The sequence below is a fragment of the Barbatula barbatula genome (assembly GCF_947034865.1).
Source record: "Barbatula barbatula genome assembly, chromosome: 16".
In the NCBI taxonomy this organism is placed as follows: Eukaryota; Metazoa; Chordata; class Actinopteri; order Cypriniformes; family Nemacheilidae; genus Barbatula; species Barbatula barbatula.
Window position 1 is genome coordinate 2222403 of NC_136779.1, and position 26127 is coordinate 2248529.

The following is a 26127-nucleotide window of genomic DNA, read 5'->3' on the forward strand; positions in this document are numbered from 1 at the left end:
AAAAAATGTTTGTGCTTTTTACACCATTGATCTGAATGGAATAATGAGAGTCATCGTGGTGAAGGTTTGTCATTAAAACAGCAGAAAGTTTCCTCTCGGTGAGAATCACTCGAAGCCTTCGACAGAGTTGTTTTTCTGACATATTTTAATAAACATTATTATCGAATGACGTATATTTCCATCCCGCATAATTTTTTTCTTTCCTTTTTTCCATCTTGATCCCTGTAAACACGGTTGAATTATGTGGCAAAGTCATGGTGGCAGGTAAAAATGACTTTTTACATTCTACAAAAACAAAATTTACAACCACAATTGGATTCCCCCCCTCTGGGGCGGCTGGACATGCACTTTATCTACTAATATTATTACAGTCAGGTGACACAAACAATTTAATTGACTATACAACAAACAGTTTCCTTTCAAAAAAGTACTTTTTTTCGATAACTTAAAAAATCATATAAAAATAAACAATGGATTTGACTGCTCCTCGAAATAGCAAATAAACATACAAACAAGTCGAAACGGACGGAAGGTCCTTCGATGACATAACAAAATGTCTGAATTACAAATGAAATGCGCGGACGATGTACAATATATAGCGTTACGAAACATCGAACGTAGGCGGTGATTCTTGGCTAAACCTTCACCGTAATATCATCGGCCGTGAACAACGATAAACGTGAGATCGATCAAATAAAACCATGGAAAGCAATATACAAAATTTCGAAGATAAATACAATATTTATAATTGATATGTTACAAAAAATTCCCTCAGTGACCGCAAGTGTTCGCGTGAAAGTGTTGTGATGTATAAGACCGTTTTACTCCTTACATCAGGAATAAAACTCTGTACTAAATATTTAAGTGAATCTGGAAAATTCAAGACAAGTGTATAAATATTTAGCTACAACTTTGGCAAAATCACAAAAGTCTACAATTGTATAACCACATACAAAACACATTAGGGAATAAGGAGCTAGAGGGTGGAGGACAACTTTCTGGTACAAGAAACAGACTTCACAGTAGCCTAAGAATGCAATAGTATACAGTGCTAGCAAAAAGTTGAAAAACATTGCAGGTCACACTCGCTTTACAAGAAGCTTTAGCAGTGGAAAGATTTCAGTCTTTTTTTCTTTTTTGTCTTTTTTAACCAACAGACAGACAGTGGCGCTTCATCTCTGTTAGTGTGCTTGTCCAAGGCGAGAGAAGAATGTTACAACTTCTACCTACAATAAGTTACAAAGTCCATGGAACGGTTTCTCCTTGCCTTGCCTTGCCTTGCCTTTCCGTTTATAAATCATATCTCTTATATTATTTCCAGTTTATTGGCTCTGTATATATTGGCCCCCTTCTTTTTACCACGATCAAAAAAACGAAATAAAAAAAAGAAAACGAAAATGAATTCACATTATGAAGACGTGCCCAGGATGCATGTCTGTGAAAAAGAAACATTCTTACACATTTTAATCAGTGTTCCATTGAATGGCATATCCCACACATTGCAAGAACTAGACATAGCCAAGATAAAACCAGAAATGTTTATACAAAATAGGTACGTTTTCTTCTTTTTTTTCCCCTTCGAGATGGACGAATGTGAAAACATGATTAGAGATTCAGTCAATAAATGAAGTTCATGACCGAGTCGCCTTTTGGAATAAAAGTGTCTTTTTCCTTCTAAATGACTGCTGATGGCGAATGGCGACTTCCGGGTGAATCCGTCCCTGTAGCTCACGTCACTTTACAAAGGAAGGGAGTGCAATTTACATGGGCGGGACCACCAGTCCGGACATAGCTGAAAGAAAAGAGAAACAACACTTAAGCACCGGAACAAATAACATCACTCACATTTCACGTGATACCCTCGGAAAATGGAGGCCGGCGGGGACAGGGGGGGTGAGCGCGATTGACTGAAACGTGCTTCACCGACAAGACATTCTGGAAAGACTTCACTTTTCCAAAGACGAGCTTTCTGACATTTTCAGGAGAAAGCATCCCAGCTCCCACATGTGTGATATTTCTCTTAGCGTTTTGTTAATGGCAAACAGTGGGCCAGACTCCCAGGAGAGAGTCGCCGCTGACAGCCCAGAAACAACACGGTCACTTCTGCTAACGTCACGCGGACCCGTCCCCCCCCACCTCGGACGCCCCTCCGCTTCGCCCAAATTGAAATCTGCCCCTCGCTCCCTCCAGCCATCACGAGAGGCGAGCGGAGGCTGAAAAACCATTTGCATTCCTCTGTCAGGTCTCTCCTCATCGTGACATCTAAAGCCCAGATCCGAAGGCCGGACCGGGTCGTACGCCCGCATTTGACGTTATGGAGAACGACCGCGGAGATGGATGTACTCGTTCGCTCCACTCATTTCCACAATTAGGTGGCTAGTGAAGTGCCGGGCTAAAAAAAGCTCTTTTCAACTTATTTGTAAAGTCACGCTCCGAGTGCTTTTAAGTTTGCCGAGGCATCTGATGTTGTGGCATTCCTCATTAATTTCTGCAAACCACATATTAATAAGCAGATACATGTAGCGGCATGAACTTTAATTTCTCAGTTCATTAGGTCTTACATTATTAATCTCGCTGGCGCGCGCTATGGCTAAAACGTGTTTTCAAAGCGAACGACTGGGCCTTGACGAAGAGCAAATACAAGCGCGCTAAACAGCCAGAGTAAGTCTTTAATTTGCCGAATGACGCTGGCCTGCCGAGACCGAGAGCTCTCTTTCCCTCTTTCTTCTTATAATCACATTCGACCTGCGCTCTAATCACATCTGCTGTTAACTTCTCTCCTGCAATGTTTTTCAATGTCGGATGGGAAGCTATTGTGAATTTTTATCTCGCTGCAACGTTTATAAGTATTCAGAGGAATGCGAGCGTGATTTTGGCGTTTAACTTTGCGTCGTGAGTGGCCGCACCCGAGTGAAGCTTGGGTTTTCTTAATCATTAATGACAAATAAATCAATGAATAAACCAACACATGCACATGCATTCTATGTGCCGCATGCATAATGCACTTTTTCGCCCATTCATCCATCCGTTCGTCCACACACACGCACGCGTGCGGCCGACGGAGGGATGGCGCGCGGGTGGTGTCTCCGGGTGCAATAAATGCGAGCCCAACGGGTGAGGCAGCTGAAAGGGATCTAAAGCGGGGATTCGGCTCTCACCTTGAAGTCCATTGCCATTAGCACTGTTGCAAGAAGGAGGTGGAGATGCTTGAGGCCTGACAACTGGAGCAAAGGCGCTTTTTTGTTTCACTGCAGAGATGACATTGGCAGGTGAGAATGAGAAAATGCCGTGTGTACTGCTACAGTTTGAAGAGAGGCTGACCGAAGAGGCTGCCATGGTGGGGCTCGACGGAACTACTGCAACAAAGCAGACATAGAGTCACCACTCAGAGAGAGTTCACTTTCTTACAGACGAAAAGTCAGAGAGCCGGGCCTCGCCTCTTTTTCAAATCATACTCATGGGATGGAAACAAATCAAGGTGAAATGGGAACAAAAATTTGGCTTCTGCTTGGTGGAGGTAAACAAATGAGCAAATCAGAAGGGAAGTTGAAAAATGGGGTTGGAATGGGATGTGAGATGTCCTGCCTCGGCCAATTGCTGGATAATAGGTGTTTTTACCGACTCTGACTGGAAAACTGTGTATTTATTTTGCATTTTTTTGCATTTTTTTTTGGTTTTGATCTTAAGACCTGACCTGCTGAATTATCGAGTTTTGTAAATCATTTTGTTTTTCTAATTTGTCAATCGGGTCGGATTGCTTAATGTCTCGGTTGTTCAGCCTCCAGAGTCACCCCTCCTTTTATCCAGTAACACACATTCCCAAAAGATAACCAACCAAACAAACAACACAACAACAGAGGAGTGTCAAACAGACAGAGAAGCACAGGTGGGGCAGAAAGAGAGAGAGAGAGCGAGGCGGGAACTCGTCATTACCTTGATACTTACTGCCGTAGGGAGAGTTGGCGGAGGAGCCGTTCAAAAAGCCGGGTGAGCTTGGGACACCCAGGTTGGTCATTCCCGCGTTGCCATAGCCGTTCATGCTGTTGCTTACGGTGTTGTAGTTGGACTGCTGAGGGGTGCTGCTGGGCACGTATCCACGAGGTGACACACTGCTCGTGTTGCGACTGTAGCCCACTGCAAAAAAAATACAAAGAAATGTTATATAGATTCAGTCCTAATTCTTGGGTTAGATGAAATGTGAAACAAAGATAAACATGCGCAGGTCACGAAATATGTCCAGGATACATGAAATATAAGCGGAATCATTTATTATATAACCATTCTTGTTGCAATAGTATAATCTATAAAGTATTTATTTCAACTGTAAATATATAATGATAAAATATTGATTATAAATAATATAAAATAAAATGGCATAAATTATAACACATTTTTAAACATTTATATAAACTATAAATAAAATAGAATTTCTGAGTAAAATGTTTATAAAGATTATGTGAGATTATATATTTTTTTCTGCAAATTTTTCCTGAATGGAGCCCGATGTGGCCATTCCACACAGCTGTGCTTGAATCCACATGTACACAAGGAGGCCGCTAGTGTGTATTCCAGTGTGATTTTTCCCTGTCCTGACCCGAGTGGAGGCAACAATGGAACAGGTGTAAAGCTATTATCAGTACACTGGCTAAATGCAGTGTGTGAGATAGCGCTGCGTGTTCTGGCAGGCTGGCAGCGGAGAGATGGGGACAGGGTCGGGCACCTCCTGGGATCTATGTTATACACTGCCAAGAAAGATAAAGCTGCAACCGCTCTGTGCCATGATTCATACCGCTAGCAACTCGCTAATGTTCGCTAATCGTTGCGAGCGCGTTTCCAGATATGGCTCATTTTTATTTCAGGGATGAATAACTCGGGCTAAATCTTTCAGATATTTGCTGAATGTTCTATATGTCGTTAGTTCCCGGCTTTGGACTGTTTGAATGGCCGCAAAACAAGCTGCACGCTAACTTCTATTCTGCAGTTTTTAAATCCATGTTGGTCACACATGCTAAACATTGGTGCTGATCTCGCTCTCCAACATTACATGCAACAAAATGACATATTTGTTTTATAAAGTGTAAAGTTTTTCTCGTACTCTGGTCAATACCTTGCGAGGTCTCTGAGACGTTGACGGCGAGTTGACTGCCGAAAGAGTTGACTCCCATCATGCCGCCGTGCGAGGCCGTGTTGCCGAGGGACGGGATCTGGTTGTGGTTACGTGGGACGCTGTACAGGGCCTCTGCGATATCTGCGGCCCTCTTCAGAATGATCTCCTACAACACAGAAACACAGAGAGAGTTAACAGCACATTCTCTAAAGAACTCCGGGCAAGAGAAGTGGAATCATTCAGTTTGTTTCATTTCATTCTTCAAGTTCAATTTCTTCTGAAAAACAAACTTACACCAGCCTCAGGTGTTCAGCTGCTCTCCCAACATGACCGAGCTGGTTATTATGGTCTGTTGAAATGGCTTTATAGAGATTTGGGCATTTGTCAGATGGTAAGAAAAGTTTGGTCCAGCTCAAACCAGCCAAGAGCAGATCTTTTTCATTTTTATTTTTGAATTGCTGAATTTAGGAACGGTTTGACAAATAGCGAACGTAAAATTTTGTGCTGCTTGCGTTTTATGAACATTGCCTAAATATTTTACCTTAAATAATAATAAAAACATGTCTTACACTGATACATTCTTCTATATCCTTATGAAAAATGGTTGAACTAAAGTAAAATAGCTTTTTATTTCGATTTGTAGTAAAACCACAAACTAACCATGGTTTAACTATAGTAAACACTGTTCAAATATGATATTTATATTCAAAATGGTAATCTACCCACCAAATAACTAAGGCCACCACACATTTACTGTAATAAAACCATGATATATTTTCCTAGGGTTGTTAAACATCCAAAGTAACAAAAGGCCTTCAGTTGTTTTGCTGTTCAGCATCTCCACCTCTGTGCTTCTCAAACAGGGGGAAAATAACGTAATGGATCATTTCATCTGAATATGTATTAGACCTCTCAACCGGAGCTGCGCGGCTCTGTACAATATATTCCACAAATGCACCTTTTCGAGCCAAGTTCAAGGTTATCCTCTTATTTAAATAAACCAATAGACGGCTGCGTACATGTGTTCTCAGTGATTAACTCATCTCTATACACCAAGAGCCGCAACCACGAATTCACCCGGCTGTAGTACAATAGCCAGCAGCTAGCTTTGAAACATACAGAAATGATTTAATTACGGTCCGTGTGCAGATGAAGAGCTTTATAAGCTTGTGCTTGTACCTGGTTGTTGTGTGGCATCCCATACAGAGCTTCCACAAGGTCAGCGGCACGCTTTAGCAACACCTCCTGCGAAACACATCCGGAATACGACATAATCAGTGATGAAGACACACAAACACCATAACACAATAAGTTACACACCAAGCTCAATCATCCAGACCTACACGCAGCTTAAAATGACACGCTGGCAAAGCTCTTTATCTCTGGGTCGAAAAAGGTGAATTTGAAATTAAAAAGCAAAATTTAATTACGTATTATCGAATGCATTATTTGAATTCTTAGTCACATTTCATTTGAGTCACTTACAGTGTGAAACGGTGAAGCGGGGTGTAACTTAAGCTAAATGAGTCAACATAAGGACTCGCGTTCCAACCGCCGGGCCTTTTGGGTATTAAACAAACAAACACTCGCCGTCAAACGCATCCGCTAATTCCGCACGCTTTAGCTTGGAAGAACAATGAGTCATTTTCCATATCTTAATTAAACTGGCTGAGTCCTCAAAGACAACATCTCACCCCTAATTCGCGGGCCAAATTTGCAGAAGAGTTCAATGCCCATTCCTCTTTCTTCAGGACAATAAAGTGAATTAGCTCGGGTTAATCTAGTTCTTTCATAATGACATTAGGAAATTTTTCAATTAACCCTCTTTCTCGGGCTGTTGTAAAGGACTTCATAAACGACTTTCTCTCAAGAGCAGCCTGAGAGGCTGTGCCCTGGGACGCCCGCGGCTCGCGCTTATCCCCGCCCGCTTATACCACAACAAGGATTAACCTGACGCTTATTTTCTCTTCAAAAATTACACCTAAGCTGCCAAACAAGGCTCTCGGGCCGATGAAGATTGTCTGCGTTTGATCTTTGAACAGGAAAACCAGAGCTGCTTTTTAGGAAAGAGTCTGAATTGTATACTGTGCGTTTGACACATTTTCTGATTTTAAAACCCTGTATGTTTTTTTGTTAAATGATTTATGTTAAGCGTGTGTGAACACGTTCACAGCGTCGTCCTTGCGAGTCGCAGAGCGTGGAGTCCCTTTCACACGGAGCGTGGAGGTTATTTCATTCCCATGCACATCCGCCATGTTGGATCTTTATTTATCAAGATTAATCACAGAGTTGGGGGCGCCATACGTTTTATAGAGACGCACTCCAAACCCGAGCCTAACCGGATGAGTGCTTCTTCAAATGGGCATTTACCTCTGAAATTGCGGGCTCTGTTTCATGTCGCATTGCATCTAGTTTGCATACAAATAAAGAATTACACTTGTCATTCGGCAGGTACAATCAATGAAAGGCCCAGCTGTCACCGTCCTCTCTGCGAGTGAGATGAAGCGTTTTTCCGAGCCGCTAATAATTGCTCATCATCTCGGCCGTCATATTTCAAGACTTTTAACATGCCTCCCAATATTAAACAACGATTATCGCAATTAACTTTCCGAACCGAAACCGGCCCCGGGCGACACCTACTTGAACCTCTCGTCCATATGGCAACCCCGAAAGGAAGGCGCAAGGATAGTTTAAGAAAACGACGCCCCCTGTCAGCCCTAATCTGTCCTTCGCCACGTGGTGTCTTTGCTAATGAACCGGATTTAGCGATCCGCGTTGAAGAGCCAGTCGATCTGCACGAGGAGCGCGGAGGAGTTAGTTTTTTCCATGCCTCACGCTGAGAATATGATTAGCGGTGAACGAAAAGCATTTCCATGTAAATTTCCGAGCGGCTGCGTCAAGTGTAATTGACTCCCCTCTTTTTCCGCGGCGACACAACAGACTTCAGGTTAGACCGGAAACTATTTAAGCCCAAACGATCCCTGGGCTTGTTTCATGACAAACGCGACGGCTTGTTATTACAAGAGCTCATTGTTCCGCCCGTGGTCGAGAATCGTTTAAACTGAGAACTTGTTATTATCACTCTTGAATATCTTGAGCGGTATATATCACCACTGTTAAAGAAGCCAAGTGAGGTGAGGAGCTTGAGGTGCTAATGTCATTATAAAAGTGTAAAGCAATTATTCTGTTAGTTCTTGCCTGGGGTGATGAATACATTGAGCGTGGGGCCAATACATGTAGCTACCTCGCGAAACCGGGAGAGGGGAGATGAATTTTAATGCATGGGTAATTGCTCGACATGAATGCATTTCTAATAATTTTCTTGTATATTAGATTGAAAGAGAAACGGAATGGATTGCGTGTTTGCCAGCTGAAACGGGATCGGAAGACGGAGGGCCTAATGGAAATGATAAATGCATACAAATACGGCCGACAGGTTACCACTGTATGATTCGCAATAAAGATTATTTGATGGCACGTAAGTGAAAGTATGGAGCCTAATCAGATTTTCATTCCTGTGTTTGTCTCGCTCTTATATGGTGACAAATGGAAGACACTGATTTCAAACAAGGACTGAAAAGACGGAGGATTTGAGGGTCCCTTTAGCAATCTCCTGTCTCATCACATGAGTGACTGCACATATTGCTTTTATACTCCTGCTGTCGCCGTATAGGAACGCATTCCATGAACGCCCCTCCCCTCGGAACCAGCAGCAAATTTCATTTCATTTAAAATAATGGAGGTAAACTGCAATTTGAGCAACTATTTCAAGTATCCATGTTTTAAAAAAGGGAATGTAAGAGTGTCTGTAACTTAATTCGTACCGAGGGGCTTTCTCGCTGACGCTGTGCACATGAAAGATCAAATGCACTTTTCATTCAACACGTCTATTTTGGAAATCTGTAAACACGATGTATCGTTTCTTTAAAGTGAATGTGAACAGGTTTGACTAAAAAAGAAATATATTTCATATATAATGGCACGGTTTCATAGATCAAGTCAGGACTGTCTCTTAGTTCATGTAGGCTATTTAAGTTGCTTTTGTTAAAATGCCTTAGAAAAACCTTACTGGTGTGCATCTTAAGAAAAAACAATGGCACTGACATATTTTTTATATATTAAGTTATTTTCAGTCGAGTCATTTTAGTCTGGGACTAGTGCCATGTATATTTAGTATGATATTATATTTATTTATTTAATATTTCATGTAAACATATAAAAAATATATGAATAAATTAAAAAAACTTTCATAGTCCGTTATTTTAATGATTTGTGTTTACTTGAAAAATGTAAAAATTAATTAAGAAATACCTAAAGCCACACATACCATTGTTAAATGTTTTATATTTACAGTTATGTTTAACTCTATAAACAAAATAAGCCTTTCTTCACTGAATCTGGTATTGAGATTCATAACATTTTACTAGAACTTTGCAATTGAATCTAGAGCGTGTTTAGCATGTGTTATTAAAGGCAACGCATGTACGCCATATTGGATTTCTGCCCGGCTACACTCGCCCATCAAAGCATCTGCATTGTAGATCCTCTAAAAAGAGGAAAGCAAACAAAAAAAACAATCCAATCCAATAATCGATATTATCAATCCAGAACCCGCTCAGGCAGACTGCAGGAGTGTGACGCCTTTTCCTTATTGCTAACACACTGTGTACATCCCTCCCCCCGAACCCTCTTATTACGGCGGTCTATCTCGCACACGTAACATCTAATGCAGCCTCTCCTCCCAGACGCTCTGCCTCTCATTGAGAATATGTGTAAGGGTCAATTGCTGCTTTGCGTGGAGCCGGCTGCGACCCGCGAGCGCAATAGAGGTGCAGACGTCTGCGGTAACTATGATGAATCACTTGGCACTTTCATTTACATGCTGGTGAACTTACATTTGGGTCCATTAGAAGCCAAAATCAAATATTTATGTTGTTTATTGGAGCCGGTAGCGTGCCATGCCGGTGCACCTGCGCGCCCCATGCAGAATCTATTGTATTTTTCATTTGTTTTTTTAAGGATAATTGATGTAATTTTTTCGTTTTCAAGCAGGGTGGCTTTGAAACATTTTGGGGGGGATAATGGATAGTTTAAAGGGTTTACCGGAATGAGATTCCGTGTCCAGATATTGGCCTCCACAGAGACAGAGAGCTAAGTGTAATTGAAACACATCATGTGGCGCAGGGCCGAGACTCAGGGATTCCTAGCTAGGCCCGCGTCCTCAGCGGCCGCTTTTCCACGGAAGTTAATGACAGAGGTTGAACCCATGCCGGGCTTTAATAGATATTTGTAAGATATCTGTTATTAGGTCTCCATGGTGGTCAGCTCGCGCCGAGCACCCACGAACAAGTTACAAAATAATCTCTTAACATATTATTAGGAAAAGCCCTCGGCGACGCTCTCAGATGGGAAATTAGCTGTTTTCTATTAGCCGTATACCGGTCATGGATCCTATCAAAGGCAAACGAGCGCAAAAAGGGCCGAATCAAAGAACTGAAAGAGGTCCGATCAGCACGCGTTGTCTTTCATGTCACACTTCAAAACAACAGAGCTGTGATAGGCATCAACCACATGGGAATGGAGGACAAACTGCATGTTTTGCAGAATTTGAGTGGAAGAAAATAAATAAACGAATCTAAAAACGCACGAAAGAGGCCTCGGCCATATTAACGGGTGCAAAGCTCATTTATTAACCTGCTAAGACGAGGACTTTTAACGGAAAGCTCTGTAAACAAAAGATTAAACTGGATCTAGCTTTGGAAAATGAAAGGAAAACAAGAGCAAAATAATCACACATCTGAAAGAGGCCTCTGCTTAGATTACAATCGCCACTGACTACTGAGGTGGAAAAATACTTAATTGAACCATTTGGACGTGCCGAAAGTTTTCGGCGGTTCCGACGAAATCCAAACACGGCGGATTGAATAGTGATGACTAGCCAATAGAGCTTGTTTTCCATTTTGACATTTTCTATGATAAACAGCTCGTTCTCTCTCTTACACACACAGTCACTGACCTTGGGCAACCTCTCCGGATCACCTGGATGTCTAGGAATGACCTTCTGCAGTCTCTGGAAGCCGTAGTCGATGGTCGGTTCGTTCAAAGCTGCAACACACGAAACGGGAAGCGTTAACATCCGGCGCAGGCAAAACAAATAAACAGATTTACGTTTTCATACACCAAACGTTATTACGCGTTCACTCTCGAAATGAATGCACCTGTCATGCATTTTACTCTAGATAGCTCTGAGCATTTGAATAAAAGGTAATAATGTTGCAGCGTGTATAATATTCCGTCATGTGGCGTAGCAAGGTGACGTTAATCTATCACCTCTCCTATTTGGAAGAGCGAGAGCTATAATTGATCAGATAAATTTAAAGGTGTTGCCGGATACATTATGAATGAAGGCACGCACAAACATGCACGATCACGACTGTCAACCCGATGAAGTCTGCATCATTCCCAGTTCCTGAAGCACTCGCTGGATTTATGGGTACCGGGCGATGATGACATATGTCTGGCTATTGCCTCCCATCAGATTTATTCCTCTTTCTCACACTCTCTCCATTTTTTCTCGTCCGTCGCGCGCTAAGGCAAAGCAGGCCGAAGGAGCACTTCATCTTACAGAGCTTTAATAATCTCTGAATGGTTGACTACAAACTGATGTAGGGCGCTATCATTTCACAGCTGTGCTGTGGCTGGCCTCATGAAATTGCTGGCCACAAATAGTAATTAATCTTCGCTTTCACACACACACCCTCCCTCTCAAATTGGAATTTTGAGTATGAAGTGCTCCGGTTATAAATCAGACACTGTTGCTGGCTATACAAGTGTATGAATCATGATCTCAACTTCCTTCTTGCGCATACGTTGTGTTTAACAAGCTACAGAACAGCACGGGTCCATTACGACCCTCCTTTGGTGAAACAGTCTAGACTTTAAACATGCGTGATTATTTCTGAGCCGGGTGACCTGAGGTCACACAACGTGGCTCCTGTTTGTAATAAATCGTCAATAATAAATATTAAAGAAAATTGTAAACGAGACGTTTGGCTTCACTTTTCTCTGCCAAACGAAACCTCACAGCTTCAAGGGTGGACAATAGGTTTAATTTATGGCAGTGGAAAACGGGGCTGTGAAAATGGACACAGTTTGTTCAATAGGTTGTGCTGGAAGTTTTTAGGTCACAACGACATATTGTCAATGTTTTGTAAGCTGATTTACACCAAGGTATACAACAAACAGCCCTTCTCTCGTCCTCTATTGGTTGGCCGAACAAATTAAACAAAGCAATGTTTTGAAGAAGATGAATTAAAGACATCGTACTGTTGAATACTTCACATTCTAACAAAAAATGACACGCATTATATTTTAATCCAAACTCTCTTTAAGGTATGCATTTCATGTGTATCTTGAAAATCAACCCTGTGACCTTTGCGGCGCACTTACAACGCTTTACCAACCAATCTAGAGGAACTTTCCCTTTAAGAAGAGAATACAATGCGTCATTGTTGCAAACATGCTACCAGAAGATCAGCATAAGAATATGATCAGACACGACTGTGAACGCGGTTGTCAGTGTAAAAATCAATGTGCTTTTTCTTTCAAAGTTCAAATCTGTCTGTTCCTCTTACTCAGCGCGCCGTTTGGCGCTGAACTCCGAGGAAACGCGAGGAATAGCTAAAGCACAAAATGAGCGATGACAGCTCGGAGATGAACACGTACGACAGCGACTTCCTGGAAATAATTGGTTGACTTTATGATGAAGTGCTACAATTACATATACGTGTGGTAGGGGGCGGCAATCCCATCTGATCAATATCAAGACGAGGGGTTGCGTTTTGGCGGGCGCGCGTGTGTGTGTGTATATACACACGTGTCATCGCGTGACAGCGGTGATGCTATTTGACATGCCATCTTGCATTGCTGGAGACAAAGTAGCGTGCAGGAATCCAAAGTAAGATGCCGGCTTGTTAATAAAGCATTGATCGGACGTATTGATTTTACATGACATGGCTCTCGCAAGGATGTAGCTCTCTCATGCGCACCTTCACCTCCCCCCCTTTCTCGTTCCTAGACAGACACATCCCCACCCACCCCCTATGATGGCTGTAGTGACAGAAGGGCAGATCAAGATGTAAATGTTTGTATTACAGCACTTCATTATGCCTGAATTTGGACATACGGGGACATCCATCATTTCTGGGTGGCTGTTTGGTCTGAGAGGATTGCACAGATGCATCATGTACTTTGACAAGGGGCTTCAAGATATGTGTTTGCTCTGGGACGTACAGTAAAATATGTTAAATATGGGCAAATAGCAGGCGGATTTACAGCCGATCTGATGCCGCTATCACAGCGCAGCAACATGTTGTTCCCTGTTCTGACATTGAGGCTTTGCTGATGAAGGAATGTGCACGGTTTGATAAATGTATCTGAAGAGTGGACGCTAAACGCTCTTCAGTTATTGATCTGATGCTAATGCAGTAAAAGAGGTCAGCGAGACCTTCATTAGCACGAGACCGATTCTTCACCTCAAACACACCGGGAATTATTAACTATAGATGTGTGGAAATTACAGGACAAGAGCGGATCGACTGCTAGAACTGCCAGTGAAATGTGCAACGCCGAAATACCAAAGCTGAACAATAGAGCTTGATATTAAAAATAAAAGAATTATAAAACAGATAAAGAAATAACAATACTCTCATAGTTCTTAAGGAGACAGTGCATCACTTATTCACCCTCATGTCATTCCAAACCTGTATGATTTTGTTTCTTCAAAATATCTTTTGCATTGTGCAGAAGAAAGATGATAACCTAATAACATTGGACCCCGTTGCCTAGCATTGTATGGACACAAAACCAGTTAGACATTCCTCAACATGTCTTCTTTATAAAGAGCGTTTAGGTTTTGCATGGCACGAGGGTAAATAAATGATGTCAGAATATCCGATTTTGGTTGAACTTTCCCTTTAAAGAAAACGATATAAAAATTCCCCTCTTTACTCTCATATTGCTGAATTACTAAGCAACTTTTCTAGTTCACGACCTTGATACAGTACATCCTTACGCAATCCAATGTCCTCTTTCAGGATATGGTCCACCAGAGTCCAGGCCTGAAGCTAAGCCCCTCCCACTGGCCTTTGAGCCGGCCCCCCAGCCACGGGCTCGGCCAATCAATAGCACTTTCCTGTTTTCTAGTTGGGTAATTATGAGGTGGGGAGAGTAGGTGACCTTTCACCTGTCCCGCATTACTTTGCTGATATTAAGATAAATTGCCCGATTTTGGGTAAACATGTGCTGCAATTCAGACTGTCAGCGGCAGTTTGCTCAGGGATAATTTGTATTGATCTCACTGTTTCTTCCCAATTCTGCTTACTGACCTCACGGATAATGAGAGAGAGCGTGAGACACAGAAAGAGAGAGAGAGAAAGAGAGAGAGTAAAGCACTGGATACGGCTGTAGTCGTGTAGTTGAAGCCTGGCATATGTCAGCTGCGAAGTGTTTTGCTTACGTCTTTATTTGTCGTCTATTTTCCGTTTGTTTGTTCTACCCGCAGGGAGGGGGACGCCACACTATTTAGCACTCAAGCATAAAACTTGAGCACGTTAAATCAAATCAAGCTCGCGTCTACACGACTGTTCTGATATGAATTATGGAGCCGCCCATCTAAAGAGGAAATGTGTTTGCTAATGAGCTCGCATGCTTCTCAGGCCGCATGAATGAACAGAAGGGTTTGCGCTTGATAGATGACAAATCTAAAGCTCCTTGGGCCGGTCATCATGTTTAGTTGTTTTTTCACCCCTCATTTGTAAAAGAGAATGTTAAGCACAATCTGCCCGGGTACTTAACATAAGGCAGACTCCGGCATTGGCGCGAGAGACTCGTTCTGTGTATAGACGTGTCGTGTACGCGGTTGCCTGCCTGTCTGCGCTTGTGCGTCTCTGTATATTTCAAGATTGAGTGCTTTGACCTTGTTCTCGCAGACTGTATATATTGTCATTCTTCAAAACTGACACGCTAGAGTGCCGCAGATACTAAACTGTGACACGTTTTTATTTAGCAATAAGAGAACCATTCCATAGGAACGTCACAGGGAAGTGACGGTATGGCAATATATCACAATAAAATACAACAGCAGCCGTTTGCAAAAACGAGCCTTACTTGTATTCATATATAAATTCAAATAGCCTTTAATTAACAAATATATTATCTTTTTTATATTTAATATATATAATTTATAATATATTATAATATAATATATCGTACTTATATATATATATATATATATATATTTTACTTTGAAATTTAGTTCTGATGGGCACACAAACCTGTAGGAGAGACTCATCTGTGGCGGTTCAAATCAAAATCTTCAAAAAGCTCTGCTGGCATTCCAAACGTCCGTTACATCCCATAATGATGATAAGTGTGTATCTCTGGCTCTGATAATGACTGGCGCTCTGGCTGTTGCTCTATTGCTCCGTCTAATTATCTTTAACTGCTGCGAGCTTAACTCGACTCCTCCTTCACCATCAACAACCACTTTACACTTTTCATTTTTTTCTTTAACTTCTACAAACACAAAATTGGGGAAGATGTTTGGTTGGACAGGAAACTGAGTTTAGACAAGTTCTACTTGTCTGTCAATGATCAAAGTTAGTCTGCGTTCGTCTCCTGACGACACACACTACAAAAGCAAACACTCGAAAAGGAAATGTCTTTTAACACGGATTGCACATTGGCAAGATGCAAAAAGTATTAACAATAAATGAAAAAGAGTAAAAGCATCAGAGGGCAACAAGAGGTAAAACAGGAAAGCATTCATTTGATTCAACGCAGCGGCAGGATTTTGCTCTAAATGAGATCAATTTTCATCGCAATTACGATTGTCTTCCTGCAACTTGCCAAACAAGAGTTCCTCTCCCTTACCGAAAACAGGCCTCCTTCATAATTATCCTTTCTTTGAACAGGTCTGAAATATAATCTGAGTGAAGGAGCGACGCATTTGTTAATGTCAACAACAGAGACAAGCTCCCATTAAAGCCCACAGATGCTTTTCACTAAAAAAAAACGAGAAACACGCCACAACGTGACCTTTTAGAAAACTTGACTATGTTTGGATGACTTGGTCTAACAGCAAAAGCTTTAAAATGATTTTCATATAAAAATGTATATGGCAAAATATATGTACTGACATAAGCACAGTTTATGTAAGGAAAATGTAAAAATTATGTTTTTTAAATGTACCTGAATGTCGAAGAAAAGCCAAAAACCACACCGTATGAGAATACACAGACCGCTGGCTGAACGAAAACGTTAAAATTAAGGTAGAAAAACGACATGGATGGTAAACTTCAAGGGCAGGAATTAGCTGATAGAGAACAAGTTTGGTAATATTACATCGCTTTGAATTTCTAGTTTGAGCAAGGAACGAGGTATAAAAACGCAGGGTTTTGAGAGAACAGACGCAGCCGGGGCTTTTTTACGTGGCGCTAACTTCTTCGTTTTATTGCCAGCTGTCTCAGAGGAAAGCATTTCATCTCCGAGAAATTCAGATACTCCGGAAATTAAAATTTCAAAGATCTGCCGAGGAAAAAAAAAGTGTGTGAGAGAAAAAAATCAATGGAGCCGGATCAATGCTCATAGAAATTTCATGAACTTTGAACCGATACAGGCATGATGATGAGGGGGGGGGGGTGTTACCGATAAAGCGTCGACAGGACAAGAGAAGCCCATTCTGGCGAACTAGACCGTTCACATTTTATTTCCCTGACAGAAATTACATTTCAAGTCTATTTCTGTAACAAGCGATCCCCATCTATTTCTCTGTTTCTTCTTCTTTGACGGATCCCAGCTCAAAAGCGGCACTTTAATGGCTCGCCGATATCAAATCGAATTGGATTGCGTCTCCGCCGATCGCAGACGCAGATTAATATTGTAAAATGAAGATCAATACATGGATGGGGTGGAGGGCGGGAATCGATGGGAGCTAAATTATTGCTGCATTTTCATCCTCATTCGAGATGAGTTGTGTTTTCCTCCGCCGGTCAATACTTTGCAGCTTCTCATTAATCTATAAATAAATTTGGCGATGAATTTGGCGCACGTGGGTTAGGACCGGGTCACGGGGGTGAGGCGAGCAGCAACCGGGAAGATGTTGGAGAACGAGTATAGAGAGCTCCATCCATCAGAACCGGCTCTTTCCACTGGAGCATGACTAATTTCTCTGACTTAGCGAGGACAAACCTATTTAAAGGCTGCCGGAGGAAAAAAGTGGACCCAGCCGAAATAGAAACCAGCAGGGCCAATTATACCCAAATCACCCCGGTGCAAGACTCTTTAAAGAGAGAGGGTACATTGCACCCGTCCAGAGCATGCAGAGGTTTGCTGAATCTTTTTTGGACCGCTGCTTATTATAGAGTTGTAGCCTGTCATGATATCGTGTTAAAATATCACTGCAATCCCCACCGGTGCAAAATTGCTCACAATATTAGTGCGGCCCTCTCTGAAGTAATAATATTTTCTAAAGAATTTCCTGTCTGAGGAGAAGAATTCTCATCTGCCCAGCACATCCTCAGTTCTCGGTTTCTAGTTAAAAGTGAGCAGGTCACCACCTGTGACACTGGAACAGAGATGGCTAATTTATACTTTGTATATAGAAAAGTCCTATCATAAAAAAAATATATGGGTACTTAGCTTCTGAGACCAATTTCATTGCATCACTGTTGTCCATGTGTTTTTTAATTGCTTCTGTTGTTTACCTCAGTTGTAAGTCGCTTTGGATAAAAGCGTCTGCTAAATGACCAAATGTAAATGTAATCTATCCATCTGTCTGTCTGTCTATCTATGATATATAAATATATATATAAGGGATAATGTAAAGGCAGCAGGATGTTATCGCAGAAGTGTCTTGAATCACACATAAAGGGCTTATTTCGTGATAACAGCCGGCTGCTTGTTCATTATCCCGCTTATTACACGGCTGCGTGCCGCATGAGATAAAAACTGGACATGAAATGTGAATTTGAAATATTTTTTCTCTACCTTTTACCCGATGCAGACCTTCTGCAAGGAAAGCCAGTTACTTTTGGTTTTAAGGTAAGAAACCATTCGAATGGCACGAACAGACAATTTGATTTTATTAATTGTGAATATAATATCATATATGTAATTTAAATATAGATTGAATCAAAATCAATGAAAATGTCAAATCAAACCAAAAAACTCAAATAAATTCAAATTTTTGGCCTTACTCAACATTAAAGATATCAAAGTTATATTTTTTATATATATATATATATATATATATATATATATATATATATATTCAGTATATAATATAAATAACTAAAATGCCCAAACTACTAAACTAACAATGTACAAGGGATAACTGTAAAAACTGTGTGTGTATATGTGTGATGAGAATGTGTTAAATGATTTAAGAATGAAGTGCGGAGGCCGGCTTGTCGTCTTGGATGTGGTGAACAAGAAGAAAATAAAGTGAGAGTAAACAACTGCTGGACTGTGTTCAAATAACTCTGTTTACATTTCCTCCCTGCCTCTGATTACTTCAAGTACTGTGTGTGTTTGCATGTGTGTGTTAACAGTCCTATCAGATACAGCTTGTGCCCGGCGAGTGGGTGGAGATGACTGTCTGATGGACAGATAATTCCCTGATACACTTTCATGTGCCGCCGTGTAGATTTGTTTACACCCCCTCCCGCTCAAACTCCAGCTATAGACTTCCTTGAGAAGTGTACGGGCAGACTACAGCGGAACCAGGAAAACTTCTATTTAGGAGGCTAAACGTTCCCGGGTCAAAAAAAAGCGCACCTCTTACAATTTTAAACGCTTGCGTCAGAGGTTAATTGCCTCTGAATGTCGGTAATTAGTCTAATGAAGGCCTGTGCTCGGTTCCAGCGTGCGATCGTATGCGTGCCAGGATCTGGTCGGGCATCTTTGGCGCGGCAAAGGGCCGAGTGAGTGAAGGGGCGAGATGACCTCTTTGTCCTTTTGTGCTATGATAAATGACCGTCTCCTCGGCGGTGCGTTTTGTCAGTTTCGGAGCAGTTGAGTCGATAACTTCACCTTGACAAGGAAACTTTGTGATTTATCAGGGCCGCCGTCCAATCAACAGGCCGGTAGCTCTGGGCCCTCGGAGAGCCCGAGAGCGTGCCGTGGTCAAAGTCTCGGGGAGCAGAATGTGGCAACGTTGTCACAACCGTGATAGACAAATGGCTCTTGTTAGAAGGGGCCAAAAAATAGGAGGGGCCTGGAGACAGAGGGAACTGGAAAAAAAACCTGCTTGACTGGTACTAATAACAGAAGGAGTCCACAGCGGTCACGCTGGGTTAAAAGACGAAGCACCTTGTCACGCGGCAGGTTGGGAAATTAGCAAATAACGTTCCCTAGTTCTGATAAATGTGCGACAGGCCTGCCTGGCAAATCATTTTTTAACATTTTGATGCATGTCTACAATCCCATCTGAGAAAAGGAAAAGTTTACCGGCCCTCGAATCCGCCCTGACAAATGAAGGCCGGTAAGTGTGCGATTTCTATGTGAAGTATGGTTCATTTTCGACAATTCTGGTAAATGGGTGTCACTGATTAGGACAAATAGTGTGGAAGGGTGATAGCTCACGGCGTACGCCTCTCTTTCTTCCTCTCCCCGGCCTCCAGCGAAGCGTTGAGGCCGTGGTCACTGGTGACCGTGCCTAAATAGAAAGCAATAGCTTTGATGCAATTAGAGCGCGGAGTTGAGCTTTATTTATGGCTGTTGTCATTGTTCGAAATGGTTTGTAAAAGCGCTCAGGAGGCTTGCCTCTGTTAAAGCATCTATTAGTGCCGAAGCGGTCACATACATATATATCTTAATTTATATCCTCTTGTTAGGAGCCAAAGACGATCGCCGCTGCTTGTGAATTTGGGTCGTACGACAGACGGCGTACGCGCTGTCATTCCATTTTGTTTATGGGGGGGTCGTGCTTATCTTTAAAAGGGAACAAGTCTACCAGAGATGGGCCCTAAAAAGCATTTGTCAATTCCGACGACGGCTTAGAGAAACATCTGTGCTTTTCAAAACAGCCGGATCAGCTAAAGCGAGCATTCGAAAGTCGAGCGTTATTGGCAAAGGGACAAACACATGCCCGTCCCGCTTTGATTTTCTTTCTTTTTTATGGACCCTTCTGACGAGCTGTTTCATGCCAAGCCTGATCAATGGATAACCAATACCGGTATCAGATGGCTTGGCGGTAGCCATGTGTTAATAAAAGACACGATCGTACAAACATACAAGGTTAAAGCTTGGGGGAAAAATGTACACGCGGTTCTTTAAAGGATACAATGGGATGCGCACTCAATAAAGCGCTGCAGTGTTTCCTTTTAAATGAAGACGCTAAGAGCCTGAAGCTGTAAATAGCCTCACACACAGCAGATCTGAGTGTTAATGGATGACTTGTATTGAATAACACATTGTTTTAGGCCTTTTCCTGGCAGCTCATAAACTACCGGGACCCTCTCGCGTGTTTGCGTAACCTTACGGGATACGGCATCCCCTCACGAGCGGCCTTCAGCGCGCGAGGGTCTTGCTGGATGTCTGCGGCGGGTTTTATTTCATTGCTGGTTAGCCGTGTCAGAGCCAGAGGCGTCAGAGAGTGCTGGAGGACATTAGGAGCTGTCCGGCCAGAGTAATTTGTTTAAAGAGCATTGACCTCAGAGACAGGCAGCTTGTGTTGGCCGTGATGGAGCAGAATTATCGACTCTTAAAGTAAGCACGGTGCTCTGACAGGCGATTGGCATCGCTTCTGAGCGAACACGAGGGACTTTTATGACACCTCCAGTGCCAACACAGCTACTACATCACATCTACTATCTCAAAGGCTGTTAAATCAAACAAGAAATCTAATGAAATAAGAATATACAGTATATTTTGAACAAAGATAATGAAGGATGATTTTGGAGACGTTTAAGATATTTGACATCTTAATGACCTGTTTCCGAATTTTAAATTCTGTAATTAAAAAAAAACATACTTTCTAAAGATTTTTCTAATAAATAATAAACAATAAATTATTTCTTATAAATAATGCAGAATAAAAAAATGCTAATTGCTAATAAAATAATATTATGAATGATATACTTTATATGTATATAAGAATATAAATATAAGCATATATAAATATATATAAAACCTAATGAGAATCACATGTTTTAATGAAATACAAAAATAATACAAATATTTAACATATCTAAATACAACAATATTCAAACAAATTTAATGAAACGTCTGGACGCATTACTGAAATGATAAGTAATATGAATATAACAAAACTATGTAAAAATAGTTTATAGCTCTAAAACTAATAGTAGAATTTCTTGTTTATTTTTTTTCAGGGTAAGATGTTTTGTGAGATTCAATCTTTTCAACAGGAATTCTATCCTTTGCTTAGCAATTTGAAATAACAAAATAACTTAAATAATAACTTAAATATAATAATGATGAAGTACATTTTCAGCAATAACCTTATTTCAGATACGGTTTACTCTCCTCCATGCATGGTGATGTCACCCCGCACACGCTGGTTGAGATCATATCTAAGCACCACGCCTCTGTGAAACGGAGGCCACAGCGCTGGATTTAATTGGCTGTGGAGTATCAGATGAGAGCGAGGGTGTGTCTGACTCAAAGATGAGAGGCTGGTCAGCGTGAGACATCAAAAACACTGTTTTTGATGTTGAAGAAGATTTTGTAAAATAGCCAGACATTACACACTTTAGCAAAACACACACACACACACACACACAGCTACAGCAAGCGAACGCTTCTATCATTTCCAGTTCAAAGCGTCTGTTTATGAACTAATTACAGGCATAAACTCGGGCAATTTGTTCCAATCGATATCACTTACAAGAGTCTGCAGGAAGAAACAAAAAGGAGCAAAAATACCAAATGCACCTCTTTGTTTTGTTAAAAGAGAATGATCACAATTACAAGCACTGTGGCATATTCAAGAACATGCATTAATAAATATGCTTTGACGGGAAATGTAATTGACTTGAAATGTCAACCAGCTTGTGTATTAAGACGGCAAAAGCTGTGTGTCATTTGTGACCTGAGAGAGGGAGGTGAGGCATTATGGGGATTGGAGTTCAGACCATGAGAGGATGGGGCGTGTAGTCTGTGACTTCCCTTCTTTAATTTGAGAGGATAATTAACTAAGTCCTCAAAATCTCCGGCAGTAATTATATCTCCAAACTGATGAGTGGAAACCAGGATCAGTGGAGGAAAACAAACAACAAACATCTCAAGACACGAGTGACAGAGAGGCTGTTTTGTTTTGTGCTATGGCTTAAACATTCAGCAATGGATAAATGCATTTATTGATACGTTTTGTTTTGCTACAAAGAAAACTATGTTCGACCAAATTTTCACAAAAGTAAAAAAAAGCTTTTAATTCATTGTAGAAAACTCCAAAAAACGAATCTGATGCTCAAGGCCCTTAGAAAAACATTACCATGGTAACCATAGTTTCCAGAGAGATTACCGTGGTGAATTGCCACCCGGAAATGATGGTTTCCACAATCAATGTTGTAAAGGTCTGATGACGCAGATATTTGTTGAAACTTTATTACGATTGCCGAATTCGACACCGGCTCCCTGTTTTGCACGTATTAGCATTAGCACATGTTTCTTCACGGTGCGGTCCCAAAGTCTCTTCGGCTTTAATGATGGCAGACATTAATGTCTGAGCAGATCTGGTATTAGCCGGCCCCGTGTTCTCGGGTTTCATTATCTCAGGGGCTCGTTGGCCTCTGCCCTGCCCCTGCTGAGAGGGTTAAATGTGGGAGGGAGAGACGACCCACAGCCTCAGTGGGGCCGAGATGGAGAACAGCTGCCTGGGGGGACCAGGGGCCCCTTCCTCACCTCACCTCTCTCTCTCTCCCTCTCTCCCTCTCTGACATTCCTGAGTGTGAGAGTAATTCCTGATGATTATCTCATTGTCCGACTCAATTTGGGATCAGACACACTGCTTCCAGGTCAAACAAGGAGTGACCGGGTCCCCTTCGGTATCGGAGAGATTACGCTCGTTTTACCCGCAACTGGGCACAAGATCCGAGGGGTAAAAACACAATCACACCCAAAATCCACACAAAGCACAACCTTGTGCGGCATCCAGGACGGCAGGAAACAGAAGTGTTTTTGTGTGAAACAGAGGACAGGGTGCAGGGAAAAAAGGGGTTGGAGATGTGTTGTCATGGTTTGAGATTAACTGGACTTGGCAGCTGCCCCCAACTCCATTGCCCTCCCCGAGATGAAGGAGATATAGAGTTACAGAGAGAAAGTGTGAGAGAGATGTTCATCTCATGCTGGTTGGAGCTCAACGCCATCTCAGCATAGAGAGACAAAGAAAAAGATGGAAAAGAAAAGAGTAAAACAGAGCACACAAAGCAACTGATCCAAATGCGACTCACCTGTATACACGAATCGGCCCGGCGCCCCTTTGCAGAACTGCTTTGACTTGTAGGACAGGGTAACCTCTACAACGCCCGGGATGTGTCTTGGAGGGGTCTGGACTCGGATGGCATGGGGCGTTATAAGCTACAAAAGACAAGTAGGCAAACTTGGTTAGGACCGTGCAAATGGTTTTGGATTTTATCAGCTGGCACACCGTGAAAACATGCAACTACATTGTTTTACTCCTTGTTTTAAAGTTAACGTCAGCAAATAGACCTTGGCTCGAAAAAAAGGCCAAGGGGCATGAGCCCCGCTCAAATCATCTCCATATGTGTTGCCTTTGCTCGGCTCTTCTCCTCCATCTCGCATTTCCCCCCTCTGAGATATTTCAACCCCTAATTGTTCAATTGTTTTGCAAGACCTCACGGTTCGGCGAGGAGTGCGGCGGAGGCCTCTGTGGACTTATTGTTGCGCTGTTTAGCATGCAGTTTGTTTATCTAACTCCTTATCTGCTCTTGTGAATAAACTAGGAAAAGAAAAATAATAAAGTAGAATAAACAAACGCTGATTGGCTCGTGGAGGCTCAAACCGGCAAATATATGCCAGACAGCTTTATCAACTCATAAAGGAACACACTAACCTGAAGTCTTTATTAGCTGGGAGCTAATTACAACGCACCGTTATTTCACTCTTATTTATATGGTTATGTGGCGTGAAATGAACAAAAAGCAAATGTAAAGGAGACGATAAACGGATGACGGCGTAATTGCATTAAACCTGTAGAAGCAGAGCTTCATAAACTGTGTATAATCACAGTTTTCGCCGAATCGCTTTTTATAGAATCTAATGAAGTTCATTATGAGGCTGTTACAGCAACGAACGCTTAGGCAAATATGTGAAACCAATGAGTGATGTTACCTCGCTCCACACCAGCATGGTGCCGAACACGACCTGCAGTCCGTCGAAAAAGTTGTCACCGATGATGATGACGGTGGCTCCGCCTGTGGTCCATCCTTCACTTGGGCTGATGGCCTTTATGCACGGGGTAGCTGCTTATAACAGAACACAAAACAAGACTCTTAACACCGCGCTTTTGTCAGGACAAGTATAGAACACTCTCACAGCGAGGATAATGAAACTCTTGAGTAAACAAAGCGTGAATGATTTGGGCCACGTAAAGACAAAGGCACAACGTTGTACGTCAACCATTAAACCTTTCTCAACACAATACGTACGTAGAGAAACACGGACTATACTGACAACGTTACTGATGATTAAGCACTGCGCTCCAGCCCCGGCGATTCATCTGCTTTTACAGATCTGAGATCAGTCGGTCCAAAGGCTGTGCAGGCCGGTCGCACGGTGGACTTGGATTTTTCATGTGCCCGCTAATTGGGTCAGGCCTTTTTATCCGCAAACATCGCCTTTGATTTAAAATCTTCCAACCTCCTGTTCTCCTCCAACCTTACATCTCCATGTGGCTCTTATCATTTGGTAATGAGTGCTTTGCGCTTTTTGGGGGGGGTCTGTGAAATGAGATTATAAGGGAAATGAGGTACGAGTTTAAGATTCAAACCGGCCAACTATCGTGCTAATGGTGATGCGCACAAGTTATGCGATGAGAAAATGAGGTCGAGGCTCTGACCCCGCCTTTGTCATGAAGTTAGCCGATGGCTCATTAGCATACGTTATTGTTCTGTCCCCCCCGGACCCCGCGGAGTCTAGAGGTGATATCACAGTGGTAAGCGGTCGGAGGCTCAGGGCGACTCGAACCCCTGTTAGTGTCTTAGCCATGTGTGCTTTGATCAGCATTTCCTCTTCACCGTGTTGACTCTGTTCCGTTGGCCCCCTCTGTAGCTTCTCTCGTGTGTTTATTCTCATCGCCCGCAACAGTAGCCCTGTTTCGTTGTATTTCACCACTTTCCCGCTATGTTGCGTTGTTTTAAAGGGGAAAACAATGGGTTTTAAATTCTAAAGTCTTGGCGAGGTTATTAATAATGCACAGTCGATGCATTGGAAAACCTCTCAGCTTAAAATTTCTCTGCTCCATTAAAAGTGTCTGACATCATTTTCATCAAACCGCAAGCTCTGACATCAATATATCACACTTATGTCAATACTGATGTTGGTCTAATAGAACTGTTTTTTACATTTTACATACATAAAGCTTATAAGTCGAAATTCTTGAGTCTAAAATAGCAAGAATTATAATAATAAAAAAGCTGTATATCCAAAAGAAACTAAAATTTGCTGATGTGCAAAACTTGGTAATCAGAATGTTGCTATTTGGTTACTTAAAGTGATAGTACACCCAAAAAATGTATGAATTCATCTTTTACTCGCTCTTATGTCACTTCAAACCTGTATGACTTTCTTACGTTTGCAGAACACAAAAGAAGATATTTTAAGAAATGTTGGCAACCAGACAACACTGTCCCCCATATGGACACCAAACCCATAAAAAACATTTATCAAAATATCTTCTTTTGTGTCATTTACAGGGTGAATAAAAAATGATAGAATTATCATTTTTGGATGAACTGTACATTGCAAGGTGTGGTTGC

At 41.9% G+C, this 26127-nt stretch overlaps 1 protein-coding gene across 3 annotated transcripts in view; it reads right to left on the reverse strand.

Moving 5' to 3' along the window:
- Positions 1-210: 210 nt before the first annotated feature.
- Positions 211-26127, reverse strand: part of ebf3a (EBF transcription factor 3a) — an 86975-nt gene continuing 61058 nt past the window's right edge. The window contains exons 9-16 of one of the 3 annotated variants that reach the window (XM_079475804.1): positions 24482-24612; positions 23581-23707; positions 11124-11212; positions 6287-6352; positions 5108-5273; positions 3934-4134; positions 3159-3356; positions 211-1792 (exon numbers count right to left, since the gene is read on the reverse strand). In XM_079475804.1, the coding sequence (XP_079331930.1) occupies positions 1761-1792; positions 3159-3356; positions 3934-4134; positions 5108-5273; positions 6287-6352; positions 11124-11212; positions 23581-23707; positions 24482-24612 (1010 nt within the window). In that variant the 3' untranslated portion in view covers positions 211-1760. Of the gene's footprint in view, positions 1793-3158; positions 3357-3933; positions 4135-5107; positions 5274-6286; positions 6353-11123; positions 11213-23580; positions 23708-24481; positions 24616-26127 lie in introns of all 3 variants that reach the window. The other 2 variants (XM_079475805.1, XM_079475803.1) reach the window with 2 other exon arrangements.